At 52.9% G+C, this 16,627-nt stretch overlaps 1 protein-coding gene across 1 annotated transcript; it reads left to right on the top strand.

Annotated features, from left to right (window-relative positions):
* Positions 1 to 1,740: 1,740 nt before the first annotated feature.
* TAS1R2 (taste 1 receptor member 2) lies at positions 1,741 to 16,004 on the top strand (the record flags this gene model as incomplete). Its single annotated transcript, XM_080657093.1, has 6 exons — positions 1,741 to 1,904; positions 3,515 to 3,815; positions 5,300 to 6,073; positions 8,245 to 8,454; positions 13,447 to 13,570; positions 15,076 to 16,004. 6 exons carry the CDS (start codon positions 1,741 to 1,743, stop codon positions 16,002 to 16,004), a joined length of 2,502 nt encoding a protein of 833 aa, XP_080513219.1.
* Between the last annotated feature and the right edge of the window lie 623 nt (positions 16,005 to 16,627).

The raw sequence follows: 16,627 nt of genomic DNA, 5'->3' as shown, positions 1-16,627 counted from the left end.
GAGAGTCATGGTGACAGTGTCCCAGGCACCTGTCCTCAGGGTGGTCAGTGACTCAGCCACATCCAGTTGCCTCTCAGATGATGGCAAGGCCAGAGGACCGTAGAGACTCTCGCCCAGCCCGGGGTGTCTCAGCGCGGGGTCTGCGGACAAGCCCAAGCCTGGCGGTGCCCTGGATTCGGATGCTCAGCTGCATTTTCCAGGTGTTACATTAGCGTCCAGGGCTTTCATCAGAATCTCCAAAGGATCCCTGCCCCTACATGTGAGTCCATTATCCTGGCGGGGAACGAGGCCCAGAGAAGGGACGGGGCCCGCCTGCCCAAGGGCAGCCTGAGCATTGATTGCCACAGAGCTGGACCGGAAGCCGAGACGTCTGCCCGCTGTCCGTTGATCCTTTAGATTTTGGTCCTCAGGGGGCTCCTCTGTGCATGCCAACAACCACACTATGAAGCTCTCCCTGTCTGGGGGGCCCCGTGTGCCTTCCACATTGGAGCTGCTTGGTTGCCACCACTCCCATCAGCCCCTGTTTCAGTCTTGGATTCCTTTAGTCCACAAACCTGCTCTGTGACTTTGAGTAAGGTACTGTCCCTCTCTGAACCTCAGTCTCCTCATCTGCTCAATGGGGAAACAAAGGAGGCAGTGAGAATAAAATGGGGTGAGTGCTCAGCAGGGAGCCCTCGGATCATGGTAACAATAGAAATGACCTGTGCTCATGGTCACCGTCCCTCCCCCCATGCTGTGGCACAGGCCCTGCCTCCCCTGCCCCCACTCCTTATCTCCTCTCGGGCTGGCACAGCCTGGGGCATCCCACAGCTGTCCTGACTCGCTTTATACTTGAATGGGGTTGAGGGGAAACCACTCTGGAGTCTGGCAGTGTGATTTGTCCAACCCAGGGTGAGTTTCTTAACCTCCCTGTGCCTCAGTTTCCTCATCTGTGAACCGGGGTCAGTAACACTGCCAGTTTTCATGAGCATTAAGAGAGATGGAGACTGCCCGGCTGGTGAGGCTCAATGGTTTAGCATCGACCTGTGAACTGGAAGGTCACGGTTCGATTGATTCCCGGTCAGGGTACATGCTCTGGTTGCAGGCTCAATCCCCAGTGTGGGGCGTGCAAGAGGCAGCTGTTCAATGATTCTCTCTTATCATTGATGTTTCTCTCTCTGTCTCCCTCTCTCTTCCTCTCTGAAATCAATTTGCAAAAGAGAGAGAGATAGAGAATGACAAGCACTCAGCATGGCGCCTGGTTCTTATCGACAATGGCTATGGCTTTGGGGACACCTGCTACAGGCCAGATGCCATTTAATTGCCACAGGCCAGGCCACCTTGGTCAGGCTCTGAGGAAGGGCTCCATCTGCCAACCTACTCTGTGTACTGGCTGCTCTCCTGTGTCCTTCACTGCCAGATGTTTGACCATCAGGGGATGCCACCTGTCCGCAGCCATGAGGCAGAAGGCCAGGGCCCAGTTGGCAGGACATGCTCCCTCTACCTCCAAAGGGGGTTCTTCCCGACCACCCAGGCCCTGCAGTCCCTAAGAGGGGATCCTCCGCATTTTAGCCTCCTCCCCTCCCCCGGAGTCCTCTGACCTCTCCACCTGTCCCCGGCGCTTTCCCCACCCCGGACAGTGGCAGGACCGTCACTATGTAAATGTCTGTGCAAATCCCTTGGAGTCAAGCGGCCAGCTCTCTGGTGAGGCAGAGAGACCTCTGGGGACCCCATTTCCCAGCCATGGGACCTCAGGCTGGGATGGTCTGCTCCCTGTTGTTTCTGCTCCAGGTCCTGGCTGCGCCAGCTGAGAACTCGGACTTCAGCCTGGCGGGGGATTACCTCTTGGGTGGCCTCTTCACCCTCCATGCCAACGTGAAGGGCATCGTCCACCTCAACTTCCTGCAGGTGCCCAAGTGCAAGGAGTGAGTCTCTGGTGGGAGGCTGGGCATGGTGGTGAGGGTGGGTGGGAGCCGGGGCTGGTCCTGTGGTCCTTGGGAGGCCAGGCTGAGATTGGGGGCTCAGAAAGCTCCTCCTCATTCATTGCCAAATCCCCATCCTGGATCCACCTCGCTGGCCCCCAGGGAGGCCCCACACAGTCCATGGTTCTGAAATTTTGGCCACTGTGTTCTGAAACTCTGAGACCTGGGTTGTCCCAATGCCATGTCTCTTACTATAAAGAGTTATAGGATGTTTGAGATCATAAGGCCATGTCTCAGAGACCACCCAAACCACCCCCATCCCCTCTGGCAATTAGGGGGCTCCCGGTGAGTCCACACTGAGGCCCAGTTGAGAGACCAGGTGTCCTAACTTTGGAGGCAGAATGTGGTTCTTTTACAGCAGCTTCTCAGACTGGAGGTGACAGTTTGCCTGTTCCCAGGGCTGTGGGAGGGTGGGCAGGGGCACTGCAGGACTGGAGGGGATTTTCTCTGCCCTCCCTGTGAGCCCCTGGGGTGGTAGCATCACTCAGAGATTGGGTGGGCCATCTTCTGGAGCCAGCCTGGGATTATAAAATGGTGACCTTGTGCAGAGAGGGTAAAGGCATTCTGGGAGAGAGGGAGAGAGGAAGGAGAATGCAAAAGATGACTGAGCACTGACTTCTGTGATGTTGGGGAAGATCAGATGCTGGCTTGAGAATGGTGAGGGTGATGGCACAGGGATGGTACGAAGCATGACGTTAGATGTTCTGTTAGATGTTCTGACACCTGTGCTAATAATGGTAGGAGTCAGTGAAGTGATGCCAGTCATGGAAGTGATGATGGTGATGTTTATAATGGTGATGGCAGTAATGCTGGTGGTAATAAAAATGGTGAAGAGTATGGTGATGATGGTGGTGGTGATGGTGATCGGTGGTAGGGACGATAGTAGTGATAGTGATGATACTGATGGTGTTGGTGGTGATGGTGGTGAGGATGGTGGTGATGGTGATAATGATGATGTAATGGTGGTGGTGGTGGTGATGATGGTGGTGAGGATGGTGATAATGGTGGTGGTGAGGATAGTGGTAGAGATGATAGTGGTGATGGTGATAGTGATGATGCTAATGATGTTGGTGGTGATGATGATGATGGTGGCATATGGATGGTGGTGGTGAGGATGGTGGTGGTGGTGATGATAGTATTAGGAATGGTGATCACAGATATGTGATGGCAGTGGCAATGATATTGGTAATAGGAATAGTAGGTGATGATGGTGACAGTGGTGATAGTGATGATGGAGGTTACAGTGGATAATGTGGCCACACTGGCGGACATTGGTAGAGTGGTGACAGAGTCCAGAGCGATGGTGGTAGGGGTGGCCATGGCAGTGATTGACGGTGGCTACAGAGATTCAGTGTCAGAGGTGGTCATAGGGATGATGATCCTAGAGATGCGGTACAGAGACAATGAGGTGGTAAAAATGCCGGAACCTTCTGGAGTGTCTCTTTCTGGGGCAAGGCCTGCTTGGCTTTCCTTTGGCATGAAGGACCAGCAGGCTGGCTCCCCTGCCCACCCCTCTCACTCGACCTGCCTCCCACCCCACTGCGGCCCTCCAGGTACGAAGTGAAGGCGCTGGGCTACAAGCTCATGCAGGCCATGCACTTCGCGGTGGAGGAGATCAACAACCACAGCAGCCTGCTGCCCGGCGTGCGGCTGGGCTACGAGATGGTGGACGTCTGCTACGTCTCCAACAACATCCAGCCCGTGCTCTACTTCCTGGCGCAGGAGGACTATCTCCTGCCCATCCAGGAGGACTACAGCCACTACGTGCCCCGCGTCGTGGCCGTCATTGGCCCTGAAAACTCTGAGTCTACCATGACTGTGGCCCACTTCCTCTCCCTCTTTCTCCTCCCACAGGTGAGATCCCTGGGCCCCGGGAGAAGGGGCTGGCAGGGGACAGAGGTGTGCTTGTCCAGAGGGCTCACTTCCCCACACCCGTCATGGGGTGAAAGTGGGTGGGTAGAGCAGAAGCAGGACATCAACCCCAATCCTGGGCAAGCAGCCTGGCCTATTGGTTGAGAGCTCAGGCTCTTGGGGCAGACACTCATTTGGCTCTGAGTCATGCCCATTGAGCCAGTCTCTTAAGCCCTCTGAGCCTCAGTTTCCCCAGCTGCAAAGTGAGATGGGAAAGTTCTATCTCAGGACTGTCTGAAGATTAAAGCGTTTAACCTATGCAAGAGTTTTTAGCACACAGTAGGGGGTCAATAATGTTCCTGATATGTAGAGCAGCAGTCGCCAATCGGTGGTCCGCGGACCACTGGTGGTCTGCGAGGTCCGAAAGGCTGGCGACCGCTGATGCAGAGCATCTTGCACAAGAATGGAAACTCAGAAAATGCTCACTATTATCCTGCGTAGTGGCCTAGCACAGAGCCTGCCACATAGCAGGTCCTCAAGAAAGTGCTATTGGTATTACCATTACTGTCACCGTTACCATCACCAGGATGGACAGTGCCTAGTCCAGAACTGGCATAAAATATCTATTCATTAGACAGTAGCTAGCACTGGACTTGGCACACAGTAGGTAGTTACAAATTCTGTAATTTTTGCTGTTTTAGATAGAGAGAGGAAGGGGGGGGAGAGAGAGAGAAACATCGATTTGTTCCACTTATTGATGCCTTCATTGGTTGTTTCTTGTATGTGCCCTGACCCTAGATCAAACCCGCAACCTTGGTGTATCAGATCAACACTCTAACTGAGCTACCCTGCTAGGGCCTTTGCTGTTGTTTTTATTATGTAAAGCATCTAGCACAGGGTCTGACACATAGCAGGTGCTCAGTAAATGTTAATATTCTTTTTTTAAAAAATATATTTTTATTGATTTCAGAGAGGAAGGGAGAGGGAGAGAGAGATGGAAACATCCATGATGAGAGAGAATCATGGATTGGCTGCCTCCTGCAAGTCCCCCACTGGGGATCGAGCCCACAACCCAGGCACGTGCCCTTGACCGGAATCGAACCTGGGACCTTTCAGTTCACAGGCTGACGCTCTATCCACTGAGCCAAACCGGCTAGGGCAAATGTTCATATTCTTATGTGAAACATCTACTCCAGTACTGAACTCATTCTTTCATTCATTTAACAAATATTTACTGAGCACCTACTATGCCAGGTACTGTTGTAGGCTCTGAGGATACAAATGGGAACTTAGAGCTTATCTTCTGCGGGGGAGAGACAGACAGTAAACGTAAATAAATAAGTGGTTTAGTTAGGATGTTAGAGATTGAGAAGGGCAATGGATAAAAGGAAAAGACCAACAGGGTAAGGGAGATGGGACATGTCATGGACGGGCGGAAGTGGGTGGAGGTGGATTGCAGTTTGAAACGGCCCCCTCCCCTCCGGCAGATCACCTACAGCGCCATCGGCGACGACCTGCGCGATAAGCAGCGCTTCCCGGCGGTGCTGCGCACGGTGCCCGGCGCCGACCACCACATCGAGGCCATGGTGCAGCTGATGCTCCACTTCCGCTGGAACTGGATCGTTGTGCTTGTGAGCAGCGACGACTACGGCCGCAGGAACAGCCAGCTGCTCAGCGAGCGCCTGGCCCGCCACAACATCTGCATCGCCCTGCACGAGGCGCTGCCCACGCCGCAGCCCAGCCAGGTGGTGACGCCGCAGGAGCGCAGGCGCCTGGAGGCCGTGGTGGACAAGCTGCGGCACAGCTCGGCGCGCGTGGTGGTCGTGTTTTCGCCGGAACTGGCGCTGCACAACTTCTTCCACGAGGTGCTGCGCCGGAACGTCACCGGCGTCGTGTGGATCGCCTCGGAGTCCTGGGCCATCGACCTGGTCCTGCACAACCTCACCGAGCTGAGCCACACGGGCACCTTCCTGGGCATCACCACCCAGAGCGTGTCCATCCCGGGCTTCCGCGAGTTTCGTGTGCGCAGGGCTCAGGCCAGGACTCCGGCGTCCAATAGGACCAGTCGGAGGGCCACCTGCAACCAGGAGTGCGACACCTGCCTGGACACCCTCGAGTCCTTCAACACCATCTTCACGCTTTCCAGCGACCGTGTGGCCTACAATGTGTACTCTGCCGTCTATGCCGTGGCCCACGCGCTGCACAGCCTCCTGGGCTGCAGCCAGACCCACTGCTCCAAGGAGACGGTCTATCCCTGGCGGGTGAGGAAAGCCAGGGCCATGGAGCAGGCGCAGAGTCTTTGGTTGCCATGGAGAGCGCAGGGAAGCCCCGCCCCTTCCAGCGCTTGTCTCTCCATCCCTAGTGGGTTCTGGGCCAAGGGGTGGAGAGGCCATGGGACATGGTGCCAAAACAAATGTCCCTCTTCCTTAATTTATTCCTCACCATCTAAGACAGTCAGTCTGTCTGGAGGTTCAGGTAAAATTCTGTAGAAGCAAACCTGCAAGGAGTGGAGGGCCCCCTGTGGTTGCTCCAGGGTAGGGGGGCCTGGGGAATGGGCTTGTGGGCGCCCATCAGCTCTCCAGGCCCGGCTTCAGGCTTAGGGATCGCTGCCCAGGTCTGCGTCACCTTGATTCAGAGTTTAAGTCCGTGTTTTCTGACTCACACACACCTCCACCACCACGCCCTCCGGCGGAGGAGGCTTTACTGAGGATGCCAGGAGGGTTTCCCTTTCTCCTTTGCTACCAGACATCGCTGTGCTGAGCCCATTCCCTGGGGTTTTCACAGTTTGGGGCTCAGCCAATCTCCCAACCCTTGTCTCTGGCCCCTCTTTATTTTTCCCTTCCTCACTTTCTAGATACCCGCCCCTCACCAAATACCCGGCCATTTCATTAACTGAGCAATTTAGTTAGTTTTTTAAAAAAATCCCCCCTTTATTCTATTTATTTGTGCCTCTCTAGCCCATAACCTCACAGTCTAACCTTGCAGCCCTAAGTGGGTTGTGTGTGTGTGTGTGTGTGTTTAATGCAGTTTTTCTTTAAAAGGAATTCTGGTGCCAGCTGGTAAAACACTATTTTACTATGTGCCCTGCTGCATTAATAACGTACAAATTATCATGGGTGCTTTACTGTGTTTTGGGTACCCAGTATACACCCACCTTACCTCGCGGCCATCCTATGAGGTTGATAACCTACAAGTAGGGAAACAGAGGGATGGGAGGTAAAGTGCTTTGCCCATGATTGCTTGGTGGTAAACGGCAACCCGTGGCTTTGAACCCAGGTCTGGCCCATTCCGCTGTGGTTTTCCCGCTTCTCCTTCCAGGCAGTCTCCCAGCCACGGTTGGCAGTAGCTGTGATGAAGGACCGGTCTTCTTTCCTCCCCTAATAGTGGAGGCCAAAGAACATCGATTATAGCAACCAGGCTGTCCAGTCCCATTTGCTGAGCACCCACTATGCGCCAGGCCCTGGCTGGGCACTGTGAGAGAATCAGACCTTCATCCGAGGAGGGGGCGAGGGCAGCTAATAAGCTCTGTCCCTGCTGAGTGCAGCAGGAAGTCAGGATTGCAGCTATGCCCGGTGGGGGTGGGGGCAGGGTTACGTAGGGGAAGGGCAGCAGCTTGAGCCTGAAAGCCTCTTTGGGGAGAAGGCTAGGGACCAACTCCCTTGTCTACCTGTCTGCCTGTCAGTCCCCAAGGTGAGGTGAGTTCTGGGCCCCCAACATGTACCCCAATAGCCTCTCCTATTTATGGAGGAAAAAATCTAGGAGCCAGATTAAGTTGGAAGCCCTTTCAGCATCAGACCAGAGAGGTTCAATGACTTGCTCAAAGTCACACAGCAAATTGAGGACAGAGCCAGGATGGAATTCAGGCCCAAGAATTCCCAGTCCCAAGTTTGTCCCCTTATCTGCGTCCTGAGAGGAATGGGATGGAGTGGGGGAGACTGCCAGGACCTGAGGGGCAGGGGAGATTCCAGCAGCCTCTTACAGGTGAGAGAGGGCGTGGACTCTGGTCCCCAGGTACTAGGTTCCAGAGGGATGGCCAGGGGGACTTTCAGAGAAAAGGGATATTATCAAATCCTCAATAGGAGGTGAAAATTTACTATTTTCAGGCACTGTTCTAAGCCCCCAACATAGATTAACCTATTTATTGCTTCACAGCCCAGAAGATAGGGTTTCTGTTGCTCTCATTTTGTAGAAAAAACTGGGGTTCAGAGAGGTTAAGTGACAGGTCCAAGGCCTCATAGCAAGAGGCCCAACCCCAGAGGTATCTGAGTCCAGAGCCAGAGCTCTTAGCCACTGCCTCCCAAACACCACATTTGCAAAGTCCTGGTGCCCCATTTTACAGATGTGAAGATCCAGGCGAGTGGGATGGGACTGCTCCCAGGTCTGGCCCAACCTCTGATGCCAGCTCCACTTCCCTGTTGTCTGGCCCCTCTAGCTGCTCCAGGAGATCAGGAAGGTCAACTTCACCCTCCTGGGCTACCATATCTTCTTCGACGAGTACGGGGACCTGCCCATGCCCCTGGAGGTCATTCAGTGGCAATGGAATCTGAGCCAGAACCCATTCCAGCCCATCGCCTCCTATTACCCCGCGCAGCGGCAGCTGAAGGACGTCCGCGGAGTCTCCTGGCACACCCCCGACGGCACGGTCAGCTCTCAGGGGCCTGGGCAGGGACTATGCTGGAATGGCCAGGGTCCTTTTTTTCAAGGAGGACACCCGAGATTCATGTCCCGTAGCTCGTGGGATCTCTATTTGTGGGTGTCCTGTCTGGGGTCCTGTCCTTACACCAATGATTCAGAACTGGAAGTTCAGGGCTTCTGGCTCCTTGGGACCCTGGGGATCAGGACCTCTGCAAAGCAAATATTCACGTGTGTGCTGAGGACTTCAATTCTCATGTCAAACCTAGGAAACAGATGCAACCATTCTCCTATCTTATTAGGAAACAGAAGGCACAGAGAGGTTGCATGACCAGCCTAAGGCCACACAGCATGTTTGTGGTGGAGGTTCCCTCTATACAGCATTCAGGCTACATCCTGTCAATTAGTACTCAGGTTTTGGTACAGTAGCTATGCCTTTAAATGTGTCCGACAGCTGTCAACCTAAAGCTTCATTTTTAATCCTCCTCAGGTAATATGCTATCAGAATTCTGCTGGTGTGGGGAGGGGTGGAAACCCAGCCCTGTGGCGGAGGGGATCAAAGGACCTCAAAGCTACTGGAAAGCCCCATTACGCCCCTCCTGCCTCACACTCTATCCCCAGTTCCAGAGCTGCTGGTTCCGAGCTCCTTGGGGATTTTTATGGAGTAATTGGTTTGGTGTCTTTGTTTGCTAAGGCTGCTGTAACACACTACCACAGACAGGGGGGCTTAGAGGGCAGAAATGTAGCCCTGGCTAGGTGGCTTAGTTGGTTGGAGCATCATCCCATTCACCAAAAGGTTGGGTGTTCGATTCCTGATCAGGGCACATACTCAGGTTGTGGGTTCCATCCCCGGTGGAGGCGTGTAGAGGAGTCAGCTGATTGATGTTTCTCTCTCACTCTCTCTCTCTCTCAAATCAATAAAAACGTATCTTTGGGTGAGGATTAAAAAATAATTAAGAGAACAGAAATGTATTGTCTCCCAGTCCTGGAGGCTGGAAGTCCAAGATCAAGGTGTTGGTAGGGTTAGTTCCTTCTGAGGGCTGGGAGGGAGAATAGATTTCATGCCTCTCTCCTGGCTCCTGGCGGCTTTCCGTGGCTTCGGCAGCATCACCCTGACCTCTGCCTTCTTCACCTGTGCTCTCCCTGTGGGTATGTCTGTCTCCATGCCTCTCTCTTTTGTAAGGACGTTCATCAGCTTAGAGGAGGGCCCACCCTGCTCCAGTATGACTTCACCTAAGCTGGTTACACCAATAAATCAAGGAACAACAGGTGTTGGTGAGTATGTGGAGGAAAGGGAACCCTGGTGCCCTCCTGGTAGGATTGCAAATTGGTGCAGCCACCTTGGAAAGCAGTATGGAAGGTCCTCAAAAAATTAAAGACAGAACTGCCTTATGACCTAGCAATTCCACTTATGGGTATTTATCCAAAGAAATCCAAAACACTCATTCAGAAAGATACATGCACCCCTATGCTCCTTGCAGCATTATTTACACCTAGAGGCCCGGTGCATGAAATTTGTGCATGGGTAGGGTCCCTAGGCCTGGCTGGCGATCAGGGCCGATCTGTGGGGTGACTAGCGGGGCAATTGAGGGGCCCACACTGGCATTTGCCTTGGCTGGCCTGGTGCCACCCGCTTGCCAGCCCCCACTCCCCTGCTGCCACTGCCGGTCGCCTCCCTCTGCGGGGCGACTGGCAGGGCAATTGCGGGGGCGGGGGCCCTGGCACACGCCTTGACTGGCCTGGGGCCTGCGGGCTGGGGGCAGCTCCTGCACTGAGCGTTTGTCCCCATCATAGTGCACATCATAGCAACCAGTCGTTCCACCATTGTTCCGCCGTTCGGTCGATTTGCATATTAGGCCTTTATTATACAGGATAGCTGAGTTATGGGAGCAACCTAACTGCCCATCAATAGATGGCTGGGTACAGATGTGGTATATCTATATGATGTTCTGGTTGGTGAACATAAGCATTTGTAGCTATGAATTTCCCCCTTCGTTTTGCTTTGCTGTGTTTTCAGTTTCATTTATCTCTAAGTATTTTCTAATTTCCCCTACAATTTCTCATTTGATCCATAGGTTGTTTAAGAGCATTGTTTAACATCTAAAAATGTGTGAATTTTTCAGTCTTCCTTCTGTGTTGCATTTCTAACTTCATTTATAACTTGTAGTGCTATCTTTAAAAACCTGTCAAGACTTAATTTGTGGTCAAATGCATGGTGTGCTCTGGAAAATGACCCATGTAAACTTGAGAAGGATGTGTATTCTGTTGTTGAGCAGTGTCCTGTATATGTCTGTTAGATCTACTTAGGTCACTGTGTTGTTCAAGTCCTCTATTTCCTTACTTATTTTCTGTTTGATTGTTCTACCTGCCATCAAGAGGAGGTATTGAAGTCTTTAAGTACTATTGTGGATTATGATATTTAAATCATCTATTTCCTCCTTTGATTCTGATGGTTTTTGCATCATGTATTTTGGGGCTCTCTTATTAGATGTATACTAGAGGCCTGGTGCATGAAAATTCATGCACTGGAGCGGGGGGGTGTCCCCCAGCCTGGCCTGCCCCCTCTCACAGTCTGGGAGCCCTCAGGGGTGGGAGGCGACCTGGCGATCAGGGGAAGGTGACACTCCCATCACACCTCTGCTGCTGCCACTGCTGGCAGCACAAGCCATGGCCAGTCCTGGTTACCTGAGCCTTGGGCAGCCCTGGGTGGCTGGGCAGCTGCCATCCAAGGCTTGCCTGTGCCTCAGGCCGGCCCTGGGTGGCTAGGAGGCTGAGGGGACTGGGTGCCGCCATCTTGTGGCTGTGGACGCCACCATCTTTGAGGGCATGGCAGTCAATTAGCATATTACCTACTTATTGGCTGTGGGTGCCACCAACTTTGCAATGGTGTGAGGGTCAATTAGCCTATTCCCTCTTTATTAGATAGGATATGTTTATAATTATTATATCTTCTTTTTTAAAAATATATTTTTTATTGATTTCAGAGAGGAAGGGAGAGGGAGAGATAGAAACATCAATGATGAGAGAGAATCACTGATTGGCTGCCTCCTGCACACCCCCTACTGGGGATTGAGCCTGCAACCTGGGCATGTGCCCTTGGCCGGAATCGAACCTGGGACCCTTCAGTCTGCAGGCCGACACTCTATCCACTGAATCAAACTGGCCAGGGCTATTATATCTTCTTAATACATTGACCCTCTTATCATTACAAAATGTCCTTCTTTTTCTCTAGTAACCATTTTGTTGGTATTTTCTCACCCTCTGACTTTTTTGTTTTGAGATGTTTATCTGTTTGTTTTTTGTTTTGTTTTTTTGCGCTTTGAATATGATATACCTAGGTGCAGATTTTTGGGTACTCATCCTGCTGAGTGTTCTCAACTTCCTGAATCTGTAATTAAATTTTAGAGAATTCTCAGCCAATATTCCTTCAAATATTTTCTCTGTTCCTTGCTATCCTTCTTCTCCTTTGGGTATTCCCATTATATGTATGTTGTACCTTTTGTAATAGTTCATAGTTCTTGGATATTCTGTTCCCCCTTTTTCCCCCCACTCTTCTTTTCTCTTTACTTTTCGGTTGGGGAGGTTTTTACTGAAATATCTTCAAGCTCACTGATTCCTTCCTTGGCTATAAACCTACTGGTGAGCTCATCAGAGGCATTCTTCACTTCTGTTACCACGCTGTTGTTTTTTTAAATTCCTAGCATCTCCTTAGGTTCTTTCTTAAGTTTCCATTTCTCTGCTTCCATTACCCATCTGTCCTTGTGTGTTGCCCACTTTTTCAATCGAGTCTTAGCCTATTCATCATAGTTATTTCACATTCCTGGTCTGATAATTCTTAAATCTTGGACATCCCTGAGTCTCATCCCGATGCTTGTTTCTCTCTTCAGACTGCGATTTGTTTTTGTGTTTTAGCGTGCCTTGCCATGTTTTTGTTGAAGGCCAGGCATGACGTGTTGGTTAAAAAGAACTGAGGTAAAGAAATCTTTAGCAGGAGATTCCATGTTTATCTGCGTAGGAGTTAGGCTTTATTTACTATTGGCTGTCACTGTGATGTCAGAGGTTAGAGGGACTATGCGGGAGGGGGTGCGGGGGGACAGAAGACAAGGGACCTCTGAGGGGCCCAGGGTTGAGTGGTTCTGCTGTGCCCCTCCACCCCCGGTCTGGGCCCTTGGCCCTTCTTCTGCGCACTCTCAGAACATCGATCATCAGAATGATTTTTATGCAACCCCAATCTCATCCAGCCCTGTCCCTACTCAAGAACCATGGCTGCTGCCCACCTCCCCTCCACTGTTAGTGTGCCAGGGAAGAGCCCTCAGAGGCTTTCCACCCTCTCCACCCTCTGCCTGTGCATCTCGATCCCAGCCAGGCCCAGATATGCCTTCTTCCCACACAGGTCATTCCACTCCCCTCCTCTATCCCATTGCTCTCACTGTTTCCCCTACTTGTAACTCATTCACTTAATAAAGCAATCGTTAGAGGCCTCTTCTAGGTTCTAGAAACACAGCAGTAAAAACAATAGACTTGGTCACTGCCTGCCTGTTCTTGTTCACCTGCCCCTCCCTGCAGGCCCAAAGTGATGTAAGAAAACGTTAACTTATTGCCTCGCAGCATTGAAACCTCTAGGGGTAGAAGTGAGGCTTCGGGCACGGGTGGATCCAGGGTCTCATTCTCTCCATCTCTCGGGTTCTTCCTGGGTGTGTCCTCTGCCCTGGAGACAAGGTGGCTGCCGGCAGCCCCAGAGTCACATCCTGTCCTCTCAGCAGCCTCCTAGCGTCTCTCTCCACAGCTGGGTGGGTGCAGTGAGGTCTTGGGCAGGCGAGTTACCTACAAAGGTCCAGTTCTAATGCTGATCCCAGACTAATGGCGATCCCAGCACCCCCTCCCCTCCCTCCAGACAGGGGCCAGGCTTCCCTCCCCTGAGCATCCTGTTAGTGGGGGAGAATGGGGAGTTCTCAGAGCGAGGGGAAAGAGGGCTTAGTGTCTCGTGTCCTCCTCTCTCCAGGTCCCCGTGTCCACGTGTTCCAAGGACTGCCAACCTGGGCAAAAGAAGAAGTCTGTGGGCATCCACCCCTGCTGCTTTGAGTGTCTTGACTGCCTCCCTGGCACCTTCCTCAACAAAACTGAAGGTACGGCTTGCAGGCTGGCACCCCTGCCCTGCCTTGCCCGGCCCCAGGGGTCTCCAGCTCCCTCCCCCCCCCCGGCCCCGCCATTTGGCTGATCTCCCTGAGGCAATGTAAGTGTCAAATGCCAGGGACCATATTTGACTCCACTTGTATCTCCCCAATACCTGGTGTAGAGAAAAATCTTCAGCGCAGGTGGTTTAGGGAGAAGGAACAACACCCAACCAGGTGGAGCTGAAACTGATCTGGATCCACACACACATAGTCCACGGCCCAGGGGTGTCAGGCCAGGGAGAGTCCATCGGGTGATGGATGGATGGATGGATGGCTCTGCCAATAGAAGGGACATTTCTGGAAGACAGGGACAGTACAGTAGGTCCTTGGGTTACATCGGAGATCCGTTCCTACGGTGCGACGTAACGTGATTTTCACTGTAAGTCGGAACGCACCTACATAAGCACCTACGTCACTCACATGGAGCATATGCACAGCAGTAATGAAGTGAAACAGTAAAAAAATTTAAAAGAAAGATAACAATTCCTCACCTTTACTTGTGGTAAATAAATAATAAAAAAATAAAGCAAATATGTACATACGTCGCAATGACGGAACATATATATATATAAATACTGTAAATGGGAGATGGCGACATAACCATGAAACAACATACGTCGAGTCCGACGTAACCCGAGGACTGTCTGTATATGATTTACCTCTGGCCTCCTAAGTGCCTCGTGTAGTTCAGGGCGTACAATGGTTGCTCAGTGAATAGGTCCTGGATGATTTTCTTGATTAGAAGAATGAACTAACATCTCTCCCTATAGGTCATAAACTCCAGGAAGGTGGGGGACAAAGTCATCCTTCTGTCCATGTTAGTGTTTAGCACAATTCGGAGCTGGGGCTCAACTTATTTTTTTCATGACTTCACTGATCAGTAAATTAAATGGGTGCATCTGTCTGCCAATCAGAGTACTTGCTGTGTGCTCAGCGGAGCGCAGGGTAGAGTAGCTGCCCAACAAAAGGGTGGCCAGTGATTTCACTGGCCTTCCCTCCCAACGTGTGGAGAGCCTGCCAGCAGGGGGCGGGGCTTCGCCACCTCTGTGGCCTCGGGGGTCTATCACAGTGGGTGGTGCTCAAAACCATATTTGCTGAACGAATTCTGAATAAATAGCTGAATATCTCTCCCACCAGAGAGTGAGGTCTGGAAGGAAGGAATTATAATGGTTTGGCTCTGAGTCAAGGACACTGCAGCCCAGATCCTGCCGCTGTAAAGTACTGGCTTTGTGAGCTTCCCTGGCTGAGCCTCAGTTTCCTTTACCTGTGAAATGGGTTTGCTGTGAGCATTTGATGAGCCAGTGGGTAGAAGGGACTCAGTGAGTGTTGGCTATGACCGCAGGGGTCGCCCTCCGTTCCCTCTCTCCATCCCAGGAGCCTGGCCCCGTGCAGGCCCAGAGGATGTAGGTACTGGGAGGGTGGGCTCAGCTGACAGGAGTTGCTGGGGGCTCTTGTAGATGAGTTTGACTGCCAGCCCTGCCCAAGCAACGAGTGGTCCCATAGGAGAGACACCTCCTGCTTCAAGCGGCAACTGACCTTCCTCCAGTGGCACAATGCACTCACCATCTTTGTGGTCCTGCTGGCGGCCCTGGGCTTCCTCGGCACCCTGACCATCCTGGCCGTATTCTGGAGGCACCTCCAGACGCCCATGGTCCGCTCCGCTGGGGGCCCCATGTCCTTCCTGATCCTGACATCGCTGCTGGTGGCGTACCTGATGGTCCCCGCGTACGTGGGGCCGCCCACGGCCTCCACGTGCCTCTGCCGCCAGACCTTCTTCACCCTCTGCTTCACCATCTGCATCTCCTGCATCGCCGTGCGCTCCTTCCAGATCGTCTGCGTCTTCAAGATGGCCCGCCGCCTCCCGCGCGCCTATGGCTACTGGGTTCGCTACCACGGGCCCTACGTCTTCGTGGCGGTCATCACGGTGCTCAAGGTGGCCATTGTGACAGCCAGTCAGCTGGTCACTCCCACCGGCCCCACCGCCCGCGCTGACCCCGGGGACCCCAAGATCATGATCCTCTCCTGCAACCCCAACTACCGCAAGGGGCTGCTGGTCAACACCAGCCTGGACCTGCTGCTCTCCGTGGCGGGCTTCAGCTTCGCCTACATGGGCAAGGAGCTGCCCACCAGCTACAACGAGGCCAAGTTCATCACCTTCTGCATGACCTTCTACTTCACCTCCTCCATCTCCCTCTGCACCTTCATGTCTGTCTACGAGGGGGTGCTGGTCACCTTCCTGGACATGTTGGTCACGGTGCTCAACCTCCTGGGCATTAGCCTGGGCTACTTCGGCCCCAAGTGCTACCTGATCCTCTTCCACCCGGAGCGCAACACGCCGGCCTACTTCAGCAGCGTGATCCAGGGCTACACCATGGGCAGGGACTAGCGCCGCCCACGGGGGCCGGAGGGCCTGGGCGCTGGGAGGTACGGGTCAGGGGCTTGCTTGCTCATGCGATCCCTCTCTGTGACCACTTCGTCCTGGTCTCTGATTGGCGTCCTCTCCAGGTTCTCTGCATCCTGGTTTTTACCCACCTAGTCATGGGCGCCTAAAAATACTCACACTCGGTTCCTTTCCCTCAAGCTGTTTAGCTTGCCAGGCACTGCCACACCCTAGAAAAATGACCCACGGTGACCTAAGGCTGGTCTCCTAGGACAGGTCTGATTTAGCAGCCTACAGCGCCATCTGGTGGTCACTGCGGACATCTGCAAATTCCAGCTCATTCCCTTCGCTTGTGCTCATGGCGGGGATGGGGTTGGTGTGGGAGGATGTGAGCTCTCCTAATGTTGCCCGGGCATCATGCTCTAGCTCCCCACGTGTCTGTGTCTCATCTCCCAGGTTCCCCCAGAGCTGGGACCCAGGCTTCTTTGTTATGTCTGAATAATAGCTGGCACAGTGGGCGCTTCCTAAATGCTCGAGAATAAACCTCACGTGGGTGAAACGAGTGAGTTGCCTTCTTGTTTCCAGGGGCCCCTGAGAAAGAATGTGTGGAATGAGAGGGACCACCCCAT

The sequence above is a fragment of the Plecotus auritus genome (genome assembly GCF_963455305.1).
Source record: "Plecotus auritus genome assembly, chromosome: 2".
Taxonomy (NCBI): Eukaryota; Metazoa; Chordata; class Mammalia; order Chiroptera; family Vespertilionidae; genus Plecotus; species Plecotus auritus.
This window is presented reverse-complemented; position numbering and strand designations above follow the sequence as displayed.